General features: G+C 37.9%; 1 protein-coding gene across 9 annotated transcripts in view; it reads right to left on the bottom strand.

Moving 5' to 3' along the window:
• The window catches only part of LTBP1 (latent transforming growth factor beta binding protein 1), a 366,969-nt gene that overhangs the window by 142,386 nt on the left and 208,386 nt on the right, over positions 1-16,197 (bottom strand). For all 9 annotated transcript variants that reach the window (XM_074949024.1, XM_074949018.1, XM_074949020.1 and 6 more), the window contains one exon: positions 553-675. In XM_074949024.1, the coding sequence (XP_074805125.1) occupies positions 553-675 (123 nt within the window). The remainder of the gene's footprint in view (positions 1-552; positions 676-16,197) is intronic.

Below are 16,197 nucleotides of genomic sequence, written 5' to 3'. Positions count from 1 at the left end.
GACAATGACAAAGTATCCCATCCCCCTCTAGAGTTGTTCCATCGTAGATGATGACAACCTACTATTGCTATAATTACTCTGAGCTCAAGTGCCAGAAATTTGTATGGTGGATCTAAAGATTCCAACCCTGCTGATGACCCATGTGGGTGTCAATATGATGCCACATGATGGACTTTTTAAAAGTTTGCTTGTTTAAAAACCTAAGAAATTATACAAAAAACTACATTAAAAGAACATTAAGGTTGCAAAGTCAAGCACTCAAATATTAGGAAATGACAGAATTATGGTTGATTGTGCAACTTTGAAAATTTCCTGGTTTCGGGAGCTGCATCCTCTGGGTCATCCATTATCTTCGTGATTCAGAATGGCATCTTCCTATTTGATTATTGTCCTGTATTTAAGAGATCTTTAACTTGATGATTTATGCTTCTTTGTAACTATATATGATTACAATATCTTTAATCAACACTAGTTTGTTTGAAAGTCTAATCTGCTTAATTCACTGTATGCTGCAAGGAAAAAGCCCCGTTTTAGATCATTTCTATTACTTACGTATGCATCTTGAAAGAGTAGGGTCTGGCACAAATCCCATTTTGCAGGTACATCTGTAGCTGCCCATGGTATTCAAACACTCACCATTAGGGCATACCCCTTGCAGCTGGCATTCATTAATGTCTGTAAGGAAACAAAAATATTTATCAGTGGGAGAATGGAAATAACTGAACATTAATATTAATCAGTATAGTCTTCATTTAGGGGTTATTCTGCTGTTTTACCTGCAAGACACTTTTATTCTGCAGCATCTACTACACTGGATCAAATTGTGTAGTTACATGTTGGTTAGAGTAATTTTTCTAACACTAGCAACATTTGACTTAGCATCTTTTATAGAATCACTGATAACACAAAAGAAGAAAAAATTATGTCCATGTCATTTTTTGAGTACCCACTCTGAACTTAAAAATGAAATTGCTTCCCCATGTTATGAACCCACATATTTACTTTCAATGCACATTGATAAAATCAAATTTTACTTGCAAGAAAACTTGTGGTTAACAAATTTAAAACTTACACATTTGAGAATTCACAATAGATGTGGTATATTTTATATGGGACAGAACATTGCTTGACTATTATATTATTATTTATATTACAATAGACTCTGACATCCTAAAATAGGGATTTAGTTCCAATTGTGCTGGAGGAGGGTATAAGCATAAAATAAAGGACAGTCTCTGGCCCAAACAGCTTACAAAATTTAATAGTGAAGAGATGTGGCAGGGAGTGTAGACCATAAAGGCGGGGGTCGGGAGGAACAAGGGTCCTAGTAGTGGGAACACAAGTTTGCATTATTAACAAACAGAAAGGACTGCAGATCAGACCAGAGAGTGTTTGAGGAGAAAGAAAAATACTGTCATATATATATATATACATATATATATATATATATGAAAATTATATATAATATATATACACACACACACCCCCAACCCAGTTTGTTCTCTTACCCTAATCTGGTGCTCACTTTCTAAATGTTCGTTCTTTATAGATGTTTACAAGGGAAGTTCAGTTAAAATAAATCTTCAAGTGTATACTGTTACAGCTAGAAAGTCTATGAAGTTTTATCCCCCACAAATAACTCAATTTATACATTTTCATTCATAGAAAATCAACCCACTATCACCAAACAGATGGAAAATATCTCAGAGAGAGAAATCTATTGTATGCTACTTTATTTTGTTTGCCCCATTTCCTGAACTTACACACATCATAGCAAGCTATGACATACCCATTTAAGTACAGTGAAACCTGTCTTGAGTGACCATTAGAAAACTAGCAAAAATCAGTTGCTTAATAAAGGTGGAGTAAAACTATGCTCAGTGCATTGGTGATACTATGGGACAGTAACCTTTTAGAAAAGGTTGCCTACCAAAGGTGGTCTCTAACACAGGTTTCACTGTATTACTGATGTTAATGACTGGGGGGTAAGTGGCTTATGTTTCCTCTAAAATTCACAGATATACCAACATGTTTTCTTCAAAATCATCCAGCCTGTACTCTGTTCCATAAATTATTCTTTTATAGGATGTTGTCATGACCATATCTCAAATAAAACTCTTCCCAGATGAACCATCCTTGCTCTTCAATATCTAAAAATACCTCTCATCAATCAATAAGCAAATAGAGACATCCAGTTCCCTTGTACCAATGGTATTCTATTAAATTTAGGCATTTCTCCTGAGATACATGTAGTATATAAATGCTGATATTGGCTGCCTCTCCCTTCATTTGAAACTGAGGTCAGTGACACCAGCATTCCTTCCATTTAATTTGCTTTTTATTTTTAATTTTAACTTTAATGTGCATGTTCTGATGCATCAGCATAACTCAGTTCTTGTATGTTTTTCATGTCTCTCTTCCAGCTCTTTTGTTTCTGGCTAAGCTTGTCAGAGAACCATTGTGTAGATATATGGTACTGCATTACAGAGTTCTATCTAGGGATTCAACAGGAACCATCCACAAACTGATAACAAACCTTAAATGTTTTAAAAGAAACTGATGGGCATGTTAGAATGATTTTTACTTATGCGCTTTGGGCAAAAGTCCTTGCAAGATTTCCTATTCACTGCATATTAATTCACCTTGTGGTAAATGGCCACCTACCTAAAACATTTCCAGCCACCCGCAGACCTGTCCAGCTGTGTAAATTAAACTGAAATCAACCTGTTAAGGCAGCTGGAAAAGGAATCTGGCTCAAGATTAAGCGCTTCTTCTTCTTTTTTTTTTAAGTCAAGAATGTTACTTAAAAATGACTAAACTTATAAATTGTGTTTATTTGCTCTTCCCCCTCCTCTTTTTTTAAAATAAAAATTAGAGCAATGTATACTTGAAAATTGTCCGAATGGTCTTTTTATTGTCCAGAATTATAAATAAGTGAATGTTTGTGAAGTGGTTTGAAGTGTAAAACACTACATAAACGTTAAGTATTATAATTTTGTTAAACAGCCACATTATAACGGCCACAAAATTTGGAGTCCTAGTGGCCAATATGAACACTGTAATTTGCTCCAAGAAAACTCTAAAAATCAGAATATACTTAAAAGGATACTTTTCAGTGAACAAAATTCAACTGAACAAGCTGTCTGCCATAACACTTACTTTCAACATTTTCGTCTGGAATTTAACTCTGACCAATTCTTACTTATAAACTCCACAGAATCCCTTGTGGAAGGAGAATGAGACGGGGCCCTGAGATGGAAACCAAAATGGAAGGACTTCTGTGGCTTGCATAGCAAAAAGGAAGAATAAAAAAGGGTGATGGAGTTAGGAGGAGGTCAAAATCTTCAGTGGGCACATCCTTCCAGCTAAGGAAATATCTTCTGGAGTTTTGTATTATCCATTGTAAAAAACTATAGATAACTGGATTTAATCAGATTTTATGAAGTCTACCTCAGTTTTCTCTTTTCACAGAAAGTAGAGTCAGAGACATAGTAGACCCTCATTAATTTGCACTAATGCTGGGGCCCAAATTGTGAGAAGCCTTTGCGTGGTTGTACAGGGTGGAGAGTCAATCAAGGAGCTTCCCTCTCCCCCCACCCCCCAACATCTTGTATGGCTGTGTAGGGACCATTCATAACAGCAGTCTCTGAGGACCAGGGAGCTCAGGGATTGCTCATTCATTGCTTCTTCCCTCATACAGGGACCAGGATAATGGAAAAGGAGCAGAGAAGAAACTGGATTATTGCTGTAGCATGGCCAATGTATGGGTATGGTTGGGCAGACACATGACAATCTCCTCCATCTGTGTGCAAGCAGCATACCTGGGGAGAGATTGTGCCTACTCAATTAAAAGCCATAATCCAGTCTGAGCAGACCAAATGCAAACAAGTGCGTTTTGCATACTAACCAGTACAGTAGATAGTAAATCTGCAAGTGTGGAGGGTCCCTCAACTGTCAGAACCAGCATAGCTTGCACCCCTGGAGTGGTCCAGAGTCCTGATCCACGTGAGTCACGGTTGGGTTAGGGATTCACTGATATGCTGATCCTGTCATCCTCCTCCTCAGCAGGTTATCGGAAGGTTGGTGCATGAGGGTGCAGAGTGGCTTCTCTAGCTACTGGGCTAAAGCAGAGGCTCTGAACCTTTCCAGACTACTGTACCCCTTTCAAGAGTTTGATTTGTCTTGTGTACCCCATAGTTTCACCTCACTTAAAAACTACTTGCTTACAAAATCAGATATCAAAATACAAAAATGTCACAGCACACTATTACTAAAAAATTGCTTACTTTCACATTTTTACCATATAATTATAAAATAAACCAATTTGAATATAAATACTATACTTACATTACAGCATATCGTATACAGGGCAGTATAAACACATCATTGTAGGTATGAAATTTTAGTTTGTACTGACTTTGCTAATGCTTTTTATGTAGTCTATTGTAAAACTAGGCAAATATCTAGATGAGCTGATGTAGTCCCAGAACACCTCTGCGTACCCCCAAGGGTACGTGTACCCCTGGTTAAGAACCACTGGGCTAAACTAGGTTTTCTAGAGTCACTCTGCAGGTATTCTGTAGTCTGTAGGGAAGGATTTTTTCCCCCTGCCCATTTTCCCAGATACTTTATTAGCTGGAAAATATGGAGTCATCAAGGTAGATTCTCTGATGGTGTAAACGGTCATAACTCACATATACATTTCAAAGAAAGAAAAAGAAACCCCTGTCAATTTGGTCCTCTTGCCTTGCTGGCTTTAATTTTTCAAAAGACTGCCACAAAGCCACTGAATGATTGAAAACTGTAGGGCTTTGAGGCCTGTTTCTTAATCTTGAATAGTGTGCTTCTTGAAGCGTAAAAAGAATAATAGGAAAGGGAAGTAAAATATTACCCATTTTGTAAAAAAGTGCTAGTGTCATTGACTGTCCCTCAGGAAGAAAAAAAATTGTCGCTGCATTTATAGGTGGATGTTTTTATGTTCTGATCCTCATGAACTGCTATACTCTAATCCAGGCATTTATTTTGTTTTACTTAAAACAAAAATGATGTGAGAAATCTATGTATGGAATTTCTTTTATTATTAAATGATTATGCTACTATTGTAAAATACTATTTTTTTGTTCTTTTTGCTGCTTTAATTTATATATGTTTACAATTCCTCAGTAAAGAACATTTTGAAAAAGCATTAGAATTACAGTTGGCAGAGCAAATAATTTGGATCAAATGTTCAGTGAAACTATGCCGTTTTACATCAGTTGAGCATCTGGCCCTTTGTCATTACTGTCCAGATTACTACATGTGCACAACACATGGAACTTGTTCCTAACACACTGAAGTTCTAGCCGTTAGTTATTTGTGGCTACTTTGTCCACCACTATGAATTTATAGCACAAACTTCCAGGAATTAAAAATAATTTTTTAACAACAAAAGATAGCATACAACACCTTGCCACAGATTTTATAGGACTACTGGGTATAAGGTCAAAGTGCTACTAGAAAATACAATGTGTTAATGACTCACTTTGCAGCTGAATTTCCTGGAGAAAACAGGCTAAAATAAACAGTCATTTCCTATCTGAATGTTTGCCCACTCATGTAAAGGGTATGACTATAAATGAAAAAGGTGACTTTAATGCTGTAATACAAAAATTGTAGGAAGGAGATGTGGGGGTGACAGCAGGTGATCTTAGTTTAGATGGAAATATAGCTCCTATACTATAGGTTAATATTATTACACTGTGTAGTTTGTATCTGTAATAAAAAATATACAGTAAAATCATATTAAAAATTGTTTTGCAAAATGAAATTTTAAATGAGCATTTCCCTACAAAAACATACTAAAAGTTGGTAAAACAAACCTGAACTAATTACACCTGCTATATAATGAACTATGGGCCAAATCATCTCTTTTGAGTGTAGTAGTGCTGGGGATGAAAGTTGCAGAAAACCTGCTAAAATGGCCATATATTTTTTGGAAGGTGACTTCTTACCTAACCCAGCAAATTCTGGATGCTATCAGAAATAAATCATTATGACAATGATTATGATTAAATAATAAATACATTGTAACAACCAGCAAGAAGAAGGTTGTGATATGTATGTTGTCTTGTAAAGGAGAGTGGAATTTGGCCCATAAACTGTCTGAGACTGGGGATGAGGGTTTCATTATAATTTTAAAAATAGGATTTACCAACAATAATTAGCACTTGTAGAATGTTTTTTGTCTTTACTTGCATTAACTAATTAATACTAGAGATTGGGAGATACTGAAAAAAAAATCAACAAATATTGGCTTGAATTTAAAAATGAATTGGCATTTGCAATGCTTGTGCCTTTTTTCTGTTTGTTTTCTGTGAATATTCAAGCAATCAAGTTTTATTCACAAAAACAATCATGCAGAGCCCATTCTAAGCTCACATACACAAGTATCTGCATTGGAAGTGGAATATTTTATATGGGATAGGACAATTGCTGGCACAGAAAGAAGACAGTGTTTCAAAAAATCCTTTGCTAGAGTCCTGGTACATAGGCAATTAAAAGAATCTGACAAGGAACTGACCACACCTTTTCAGCCACAGTTACACATGCACATACAGAACTACTTGGTGTGAATGTAACAACAGAAAATTAAATTTTATTAGCTCATATGCAGCCAGCAAATCTCACAGTGATCTAATTTTTCCAGGAATCATGATTCTAGGAAGGACTGTAATAGTCCAGAAAGGGAAAGGTTTAAAATTTTCTAAAATTACCTAATCCTCTTTTTCTGCTACTTATCTCTAACTGGCTACCTCTCCCTTAGAGATTCAAAGGTCCAGTACCTTCTCCTGTTTATAACAGGTAGGCTCATTCAGTAACATAACAGAAACAATATCATGTGACTTATGTGACCAACCAATACATCTCGTATTTTGATTGTTGAGACCCAAATGCTCATAGCAAACTGTTTGCAATCAATTCATAAAGTAAAAAAATGAGAAAAAAGGTAACAATATGCTAAACCAATAAGAATAATGAATAAATCTGAGGAGCCTATGATCTACTTGTTGACATTCTGAAAGCAGAGGAAGAGGATGAGATTTTCAAATACATAATTTGCTGTGAATCATTTGCTTGGCTATATTATGCACACTGTATGGTGTGAATTTTTGGGGCTAAGAGTACAAATTATAAGCAAATTTGATTTTAAAAATAAACACAGCAACTTTGATGTAGAAAGTCTGAGAGATGGGGCCAAATTCTGTTCTTGGTAACTCCAAATTTAATGCAAAGTCACTACAGTGGCCGTATCTCACATTTTGGGGTGCAATCCAGACAAGTAAGGTGTTGTGTCACCACCTGCGCTGTCACCCTGGGTGCCTTAAATGCTCTGCTGCTGTGGCTCATAGCCCAGACACCAACAGCCAGCGGACAAGCATGCAGTATCCTAAGTGTCTGTGCAGCTCTGGTTCAATGCTTCTGATGCTGAGCAGCCTGCCACAACACAACAGACACCCGCAGTTTCCAGCAGCTTTGGTTACACCTGGCAAGATGGCCTCAGCACACTTCCAGTCCTGAGTTCCCCCAAAACATCTGCCCTGAAGTGTCCAGCCCTTTTTTGGGCCACTCAGATAAATGGTCTTTTAAAGAGACAATACTCAGCAGTTTGCCACAATAACTAGAGATAACAATTACTTCAATGCAAACACAGCATTTAGATTAGATTTGGTTTAGATTAAATGTATAACATGTTTACTAACAAGAGGACATGGGTTAAGTGATACCAAGTAGAAGGAATAACATTAGCAAGGGTTACACACAAACAAAAGTAAACATATACTTTCTAATGGCTAAGACCCAACTTAACAAGCCACAGTCTTTGTTCAAGGTAGTTTCCTCACCAATCTTCCATTCTTCTCACTGGTCTGGATTTCACCCCAAAATGTGACACCCTGCTCTGCTCTGGCTCTTGAACACTCGCTTTGTGAGTATACAAGGCTGCAAAGCCGGCAATTTCCTCCCCTCTCCCAGAGGCATGGACAGGACCAGGAAGGGGCAGTTGCTAGAAGGGAGGATTCTTGGCCAGAATACACTGTGCTCCGGCTGTAGTGGGCTGCTTCAATGGCCCTTTATGTAAATTAAAGTAGGCCCTGGGCCTGCACTAGCTTAAGCTGAAGGCCACTGCAGTTCTTCACTGCCTCTGAATCTGGGAGGCCCAGAATTGGCATAAAGCCACCTTTGGTCCTTCTCCACCCCTCTTCTGGGCTGTGCAATGCTCAGCTCAACCACAGCTCCGAATAAAGGTGATTGACTGCAATGGAATTACTCCAGGTTGACTCCAGTGTAACTGACATCAGAATTTAGCCCATTTTCTCCCTTTTTCCCCCCAATAGTAAAGTATTCCAAAGATTAATAGCCAATTCTAGGGAGAATTCCAGAGCATACTCTAATGAGATATGCATTTGCCATTTATGTATTGCTGAAAATATATGCTTTGGTTGGTTACTGTTAAATATGCGGAGTGATTTACTTTTGCTAAAGCTATTATGCATCATTAATTCACCTACAAACTGCAGTATTTTTACCCTAATAACTCAGCCAAAAAAATATGAAAACTCAGCACAACCTACTGGTTATCAATGCCATCTACAGTTTAAGACAAATCAAAAGAGGCCTGTGAACTAGTCACTGGAGGAAATCCTGGTCTCCATTACAGCCTCTATTCTACTCCACTGGCCTAGTTGGCCAGCTAAGTGTTGACCTGTTCCGGATAACCCCGGGCAACCTAGAGCTGGCCTAACCAGCTCTGCATCACATCCCCTTTGCTGTCTCCAGCACAAGGAAGTATCAGGAGAAGGGAGCATGGCTGCAGTACCTCTGTGTTTTGGCTATCCCAACAACTGTAATGGTCCTTTTGGGACCATTACAGTTGGGTGGGACCAGGATTGGCATGAACAGCTGTCTAAGCTCAGAACAGGAAAAGCAAAAAAGTGGTGTAAAGCCACCCTTCTCCCACCCCCACTGTGATGTACTGAAAACTGTGTTAAAATTGCAAACCAACACTTTAAATTCTCAAAGGTTTTTTTAGGTTTGCTTACAGCTAGGGAGCTCTATAGGGAAGCATGTGACCGGCTCTAGCAACAGTCAATCTGCAAAGATTCAGCCTAGAGCAAGGTGGAATGAGTGTGCCTCTCTGCTTTAGGGAGCAGCCTGCTTTCTCTCTGTCTGCCCTTGGTTCTTGTATGCTAAGATTCTGGATTTTAAGAAACAGTCTTGCTGTAACCTTCCAAAAAGAGTATTATGTTTTTATCTGAATTCCCTGTTCATATTCCATGAACATAATATCCACACTACAGCTTGTTAAGACACAAGGCCACCGTCTTTACTCTTTTGGGATGTTGATTTAGGTTCATATTTGATCACAAACTCAAGACAGAATTTGAAAAATTTGTAAAATGAAATCTGCATCTTCCTCTCCATCCTTAATGGAACATAATTTATGCTCACTGAATCAACACTGCTTGACACATTACCAGAATTTAAAAAAATGTCTAGAACAATGCGCATCTGTCAATGTGTTCAGGTCAAAGCCACAGCCTTGTGACAGCATACTATTTAAATCCATGTGTTGATTTTAAAGAAAACATTTTAGGCTCATCAAAAACAGAGAGAGATCACTACATGCATTTTGAACAATGTAATTATAAACAAAAATTAATCCTTCAGCACAGTGTTCAGAGATCTTATTTTTCTAAAAGATGTCACTGGCTACCAGCCATTTAAAGAATGAAACCAAATTTCTTTTTGAAGGAGCAGTGGTAAACTCAGTGGCTTTATTAGCGGTCATTGTTGTGTTAACATAGAGCCTCAGAAACTTCAAAAAAATTAATAATGTCAGCAGCCCACTTTATCTACATTTCTATCAAAATGCTTCCTCCAATTTTTTAAAAATTTAAGCACAAAAAGAATAAAAAAAAATATCTTAGACACTATATTAAAAAACTTCCTGAAATGACCTAACAGTCTTTACAGTTTTGTAACATAACTCTCTTTTTGTATTGTAAGATATTTCATATTCCATTCAGTAAGTGATTTATTGGGAAACGTGAAGAAATTCCTCCACAAAATGTAATGGACATTTTAGATTCACATATTCATGTTTTTATATATATATATATATATATATATACACACACACACACACACACACACACACACACTCTCTCTCTCTCTCTCTCAACAGCAGCTGTAATTCTTCAAGAATAAAGCCTCTGTTGACCCATGTTCTGGGATGCATGAGTTCATAGTACCATTGAGACAGATGTCTAGAAATCAGGATAGTTGTGTCTGCTCAAGAAGTTGACACTAGGATGGAGAGGTCTTAGGCTAGTCACAAAGGTGGCAGATGCCAGTAAGCATAGAAGGATGATTTGAACAGATTTCTGAGGCTGTTATGGAGGATGGAAAATAGAATCTCTTAAATACTGAACTTTGTCAGAAAGAAGGCAGATGTCTTTAACGAATTGAAACTTTCCCCAGTAAAGGCTAGTTTTTTGGATATGAATCAGAGTGGATTTTTCTAGTTTTATCCTTACCCCTGAAAATTTAAAGAGAGAATATATGACTTAAAAAGAGGCTCTGACTCCTTGAGAACATGGTGCTCTCTCCAACTGTCCAGATAAGGGCAACAGCCATTCCAAGAAAATGGGGCTAACAGAGTAGTGGAAGCAGAAATAGTGCTATACTGCCTCTGGGATCTTCCACTTTGATATTTGGGAGGAAGCCACTGTTGGACTGAAAGTGACCTCAGGAGCACTGCCTTTGAAAGTGAAGCAAGACAGATAAAAGATGCTTTCTTGAATGGAATCTGAGATAGACCTACTGACCCAGTGGATTCCTCTCTTTCCCTTTCTCAAAGACCTCATCTATTTCCATCTAAAGACATTCAAGATTTTAAATTCTCAGTTCTCACTCGAACATCCAAAGAGAGTCCCATGACTTCAGCCCAAAATGTCTCTTCTAACCAAGTGAAGTGGCACTGCATTTGTTTCAGAATCTGAAACGTCATACAATGCTTAATGGATATCACAAAATACTTTGACCTTCAGAATCAAATAATTTGCCTGATTCAGCAAAGCACTTCTATAAGTATTGACTTTTAGGCATATGATTATGTCACACTGACATCAGTTAGACTTAAACACAGGCTTTGCTGAAATGGAGCCTAAATCTCTTGTGAAAGATGGTTCAGCACATATTCTCTCAAATATTTAAGTAAACCAAGAGAGGACCAGCTAGTAGTTCTCAATTCTTAGGGCTCTAATGGCTGAGGAAGAAGCTTTCTTCTTCAAGTTATTGATTTTTTTTTGGCAGCATCTTAAAGCATTACTCAGGAAACTGAGCTTTGGTCATTACCACTGCAGCTCAGACAAATAGCGAACTAGGGTTTGGATGTGAGGAAAAAATATTTAAAACCTCTTTACTAGTACCCGATGAAGCCACAGGAAGGATTGATCTAGGAGTAAGCCATAACATCTGGTAAATTCTAAGCCTTTATTTATTGGATGTGTAATTTTTCCTTTATGATGGGATTCCAAAATACACAGTAATTTGTGAGTTTTGTCTTGGACAAAATGTGCTTCCAAACCAAAGGCTGTGCCATTCCAGGTAGTAATTGTAGACTGGGACTGGGGAAGCCAAATGGACCACTGAGTATAAAAGGGAAACATGCAAGTGCCTTAGGCAGTGACAGTCAAGAAACCAGGAAGGCTCCCTGAAATGTCTGTCCTTGAAACGGAACTTACAGAAAGCCTGTTGTGCCCTAGAAGCCCAACAGCTCACAGGATGAACATCTGGGTTCTTTCACAGCTGGAACAAAAGCAAGCTAAGTGGCTCTCAGATCTGGGGAAACTAGATCCCCCAAAGGAAAGCAAGTCCAAGGAAGAGCAATAGGGGATCAAGGGGAGCCAGCCAAGCAGTTAACACTGAGTCAGGTGCAAGAAAGGACCTAAAACTCCCCCCACCATAAGAAAAGACAAGAAACCAACAAGATGACCTTGCTGCCAGGAGGCTCTAGAACCAGAGATGCTCCCGCCAACAAAACTAAGGATTAGGGGAGTGAAGAAGTCCCCTCAGTCCTTGATTTCAAAACTGATTCAGTCTACAGCTCCATGGACTGCTCCATTAAAATGGCACCATGGCAGTGTTGCCAACTCTCATGATTTTATCATGAGTTTCATGTTACTTGGTGCTCTTCTTAAAACTTCAGCTGCTGCAATCAAGAGACTGCATAAGAATCTGCTTTCATTTAAAAAAGTAAGCTTCTCTCCCTCACAGTTACAAAGAAAAGCTTGAAAACATGAAGCAAATGCACCCTTAAAGGAGCAGAAACCAGAAGGCAAATAAAAGAATTCAAAAATTATTATTTTAAAAAACTTCATGATATTGGGGGCCTGACTCATGAGTTTTGAATACATGATTTTCCTCTGCTTTAGAACTCCACTCTGACTGAAAATTGGGTGAGTGCGCCTGCATCCTCTTCTTTCTCTTTTTTCCAAACTTTTGAAAGAGTTCCCAATGACTCAGCATAGGTTAGTCTGTTAGGATCAGAGATCATCATCAGATCTATGCAGTATGGACTGAACAAGCCTTTAGACTTGGAACCTGAAGCCCTCAATGAAACCAAGAAGCACACAGATTGAAAGTCCAGAGCTGATACATTGCCAATGCCTCCTCCATGAGTCTCCCTATGCAGTGGTGCCCAACCTTACTACACAGGAGGGTCACACAAATCTAAGCACAACTTTGTGTGGGCCAAACAGATTCTACATATTTTAAAAAGATTTAAAGTCACCTGTATGGATTTATATTTTAAGTTCAGCTTGTTTCGTACGTATTTAGATAGGCTGTTTCTATTTATGGTATTGTCTATTTAAAAACAAAGAAATCAGTGAATAAAACATGTATCAGAATGATAGAAAACAGGGGAAAAAACAGTAAAGAACACATCACCCTCTCCCAAATCAAAATAAAGAGCTGCCCAGAGTTGACAGCCTAAGCCCCGCCTCCCAGAGCTGATACCAGGAGCCCTGCCATGTGGCGCACACAGCCCTAGACCCACAGTATGGGGCTGACAGCCTGAGCCCCGCCATGGGCCTTATGAAATGCTCTGGTGGGCTGTGCCACGGACCATAGGTTGAGCACCCCTGACCTATTGTATCAGGCTGTGGGAGTTAAGGTAGCACAATCAAATCACTTTCTGGACAATTGTCCTTCCCCCAAACAGTACAAGTAACCTGACATGCTAGTTGGATACTAATATGTTGGTCTCATCGGAGGCATATCTTATGAAGCCCATTATTTTCCCATGTTTGGCAGCAAAGGGTGGGATCACAAACTAAATATGAGTCAACAATGCAACACTGTTGTAAAAAAAGCAAACTTTTTCTGGGATGCATTAGCAAGAGTGTTGCAAGCAAGACAAGAAGGAACTCTTCAACTCTACACAGCACTGATAAAGCCATGCTGTAGTATTGTGTCCAGTTCTGAGAGCCACTTCGGAAAGATGCGGACAAACTAGAGAAAGTCCAGAGGAGAGCAACAAAAACGATAAAAGAGCTAGAAAACATGACCTGCAAGGAAAGATTGAAAAAAACTGGGTTTGTTTCATCTGGAGAAGAGAAGACTGAGGGAGGACATGGTAACAATCTTCAAGTATTTGTAAAAGGTTGTTATAAAGAGGAGCGTGATAAAGTGTCCTCCTTATCCACGGAGGACTGGACAACAAGTAATGAGCTTAAATTGCAGCAAGGGAGATTTACGTTAGACATTAGGAAAAACTTCCAAACTGTAAGGGTAGTTAAGCACTGAAACACTAGGGAGGTAGGTGAATCTTCGTCACTGGAGGTTTTTAAGAACAGGTTAAACAAACACCTGTCAGGGATGGTCTAGATCAGTGTTTCCCAAACTTTTTTGGCCACGGAACACTTTTTAGCCTATTACAGAACACTTATAATATTATTTTGTAGTTGTCTGGTTTTCAAATTAAAAAAAGCATTATTTATGCTCAAATATATTTTATTTTATAAAACAAAGCAAAAATACAAATTTAAAATAACTTGAACTAACAATTTCTAACTGGAAAGCACGTATAAAGTAGCACAAAAATCAAGTGCAAGAGTCAAAATTAAAAACAGTGTTCTACTTAAAAAAAACCTGTTTTTATACATACACAAACGCCAAACAAATTAGATTTTTACTAGGAAAATCTATTTTTATAAACAGAAATACAAATTTGGATTTAATGGGATTGGTGTTTCTGCATTTTTCTATCACAAATTTGCTTAATATTAGGAATAATACCGGGAAAAGAATTTTACATTAAATTATAGTCATTCAAAAAGAGTTGTAAGCTACGCTTCAAATATGCCAAATTTAAAATTAAAAAAATTTAAAGACGCTTTTTTTTTTTAATTACGATTCTTTCACGGAACACCTATTCACATCGTGCGGAACACCAGTGTTCCACGGAACACAGTTTGGGAAACGCTGATGTAGATAATATTTAGTACTGCCTCAGAGCAGGGGACTGGACTAGATGACCTATTGAGGTTCCTTCCAGCCCTACATTTCTATGATCATATGATTCTATGCTGGTCCAAGGTGAAAACCCTAACCAAAGGAGATGGATTAGAACTTGTACTGATCTGAAACTAGGACTGAGCCCCAAACAGAAGATCAGAGGGGTAACCGTGTTAGTCTGTACCTGAGTCACCCCATGCATCTGAAGAAGTGGGTTTTTTACCCATGAAAGCTTATGCCCAAATAAATCTGTTAGTCTTTCAGGTGCCACCAGACTCCTCATTGTTTTTCCGAACAGAAGAGTGCACTAAGAACAAACTACACTAAATAGTAATTACCCTAGCTGGAAAATAAAAGAGAAAACATGGAAAAAATCCCAAATTATGGAGAGAAAATAATGAAGGACACTTGTAGGGCAAGGGAACAAAGGCTCCGATACTCAAAGCCAGTGGCCAGAAAGGAACTGAAAAGCATTGTGGTCCTCTTTTTATAACCTCTGATGCAAACTTTTCATGCCAGGGGACACAAACACTCCTGCTTTCTACAAGGTTGCAGGCCCACAGCACTATGGGAACAGGTACCCCTGGTAGGGACCTCCACAGTCAGTTCTCACAGCAGAACCACATCCTAGTTCTAAATTCTGAACATGAAGTGTATTTACTGCACTTAACCCAACAAGTAATTAAGCTGAATGAAAAATGTTTATTCACATTTATTACAAAGGGTTTTATTTACTTCTCAACAATAGACTCATACATTTAAACTCTTTTAGAGTGTTAATCTTAAACAAAATAAATCTTCTATATCAGTTACATGAAAATTAGAATTTGTCAAAGTACCACATAATTTCTTAGAGGTTTCTTAATCAGAAGTTTCTTAATTAGAAGTTACTCATAAGTCAATTGTTAAATGTTATTTAGTAGTTATTGCCCTGACAGAAGTGTGCATATATTAAATTACCTAACATATGTGACAACTCATTCTATAAATTAACTAAGTGTGGAATATTTAATTTAGGGCTCATTTGTGGAACTCTTAGTCATGTTAGTGAGCACTTACTTGGCTATATTGGGACTATTCATTTAAGTTTTCTCCAAATGTTAGTAAGGGTTGACAGTTGGGCTCTTATTTTTTATTGTCTTTAGGAACATCAATTATGATTGTAAATGCTAATGAAATTTAAAATATTGTTCCCACGTGTCACAGCAAGATTGTTAATTTCTCTCATCTCCCCAACTATATGAAATGTATGCTATTTGCATCTTACAACCTCCATTATGTTTGATTACTTGAATAATAAAACAATCCTGCTGGCAACTTAATACACACTAACAGGATTAAAGAAAACAGCTTTAGTTGCTAATGTAGGCATTGTAATATAATTGAAAAATGTTTATTAACAGTCTCAGTTGTCATTCTAAGGAATAGTCAGTTGATCTCTATCTGCAAACACAGCTGCAAAAATTAACCCAAATCCTTCTATGCCAGCAAGATGGGACTTACTGTAGCAAAGGTATCTAGAGCCACAGTTCTCAAACACACAATGGTCCAGGTATGGGAAGAGGATGACGCCCTGCCTGCACAGGTATGCAGCAACTACTGCCAGAGTTTTGGAGAATACTCTGGGTGCTGTAGAGA

Source organism: Natator depressus, chromosome 3 (genome assembly GCF_965152275.1).
Source record: "Natator depressus isolate rNatDep1 chromosome 3, rNatDep2.hap1, whole genome shotgun sequence".
NCBI lineage: Eukaryota > Metazoa > Chordata > Testudines > Cheloniidae > Natator > Natator depressus.
Note: the sequence above shows the minus strand (reverse complement) of the source record. Positions and strands in the feature narration are given on the sequence as shown.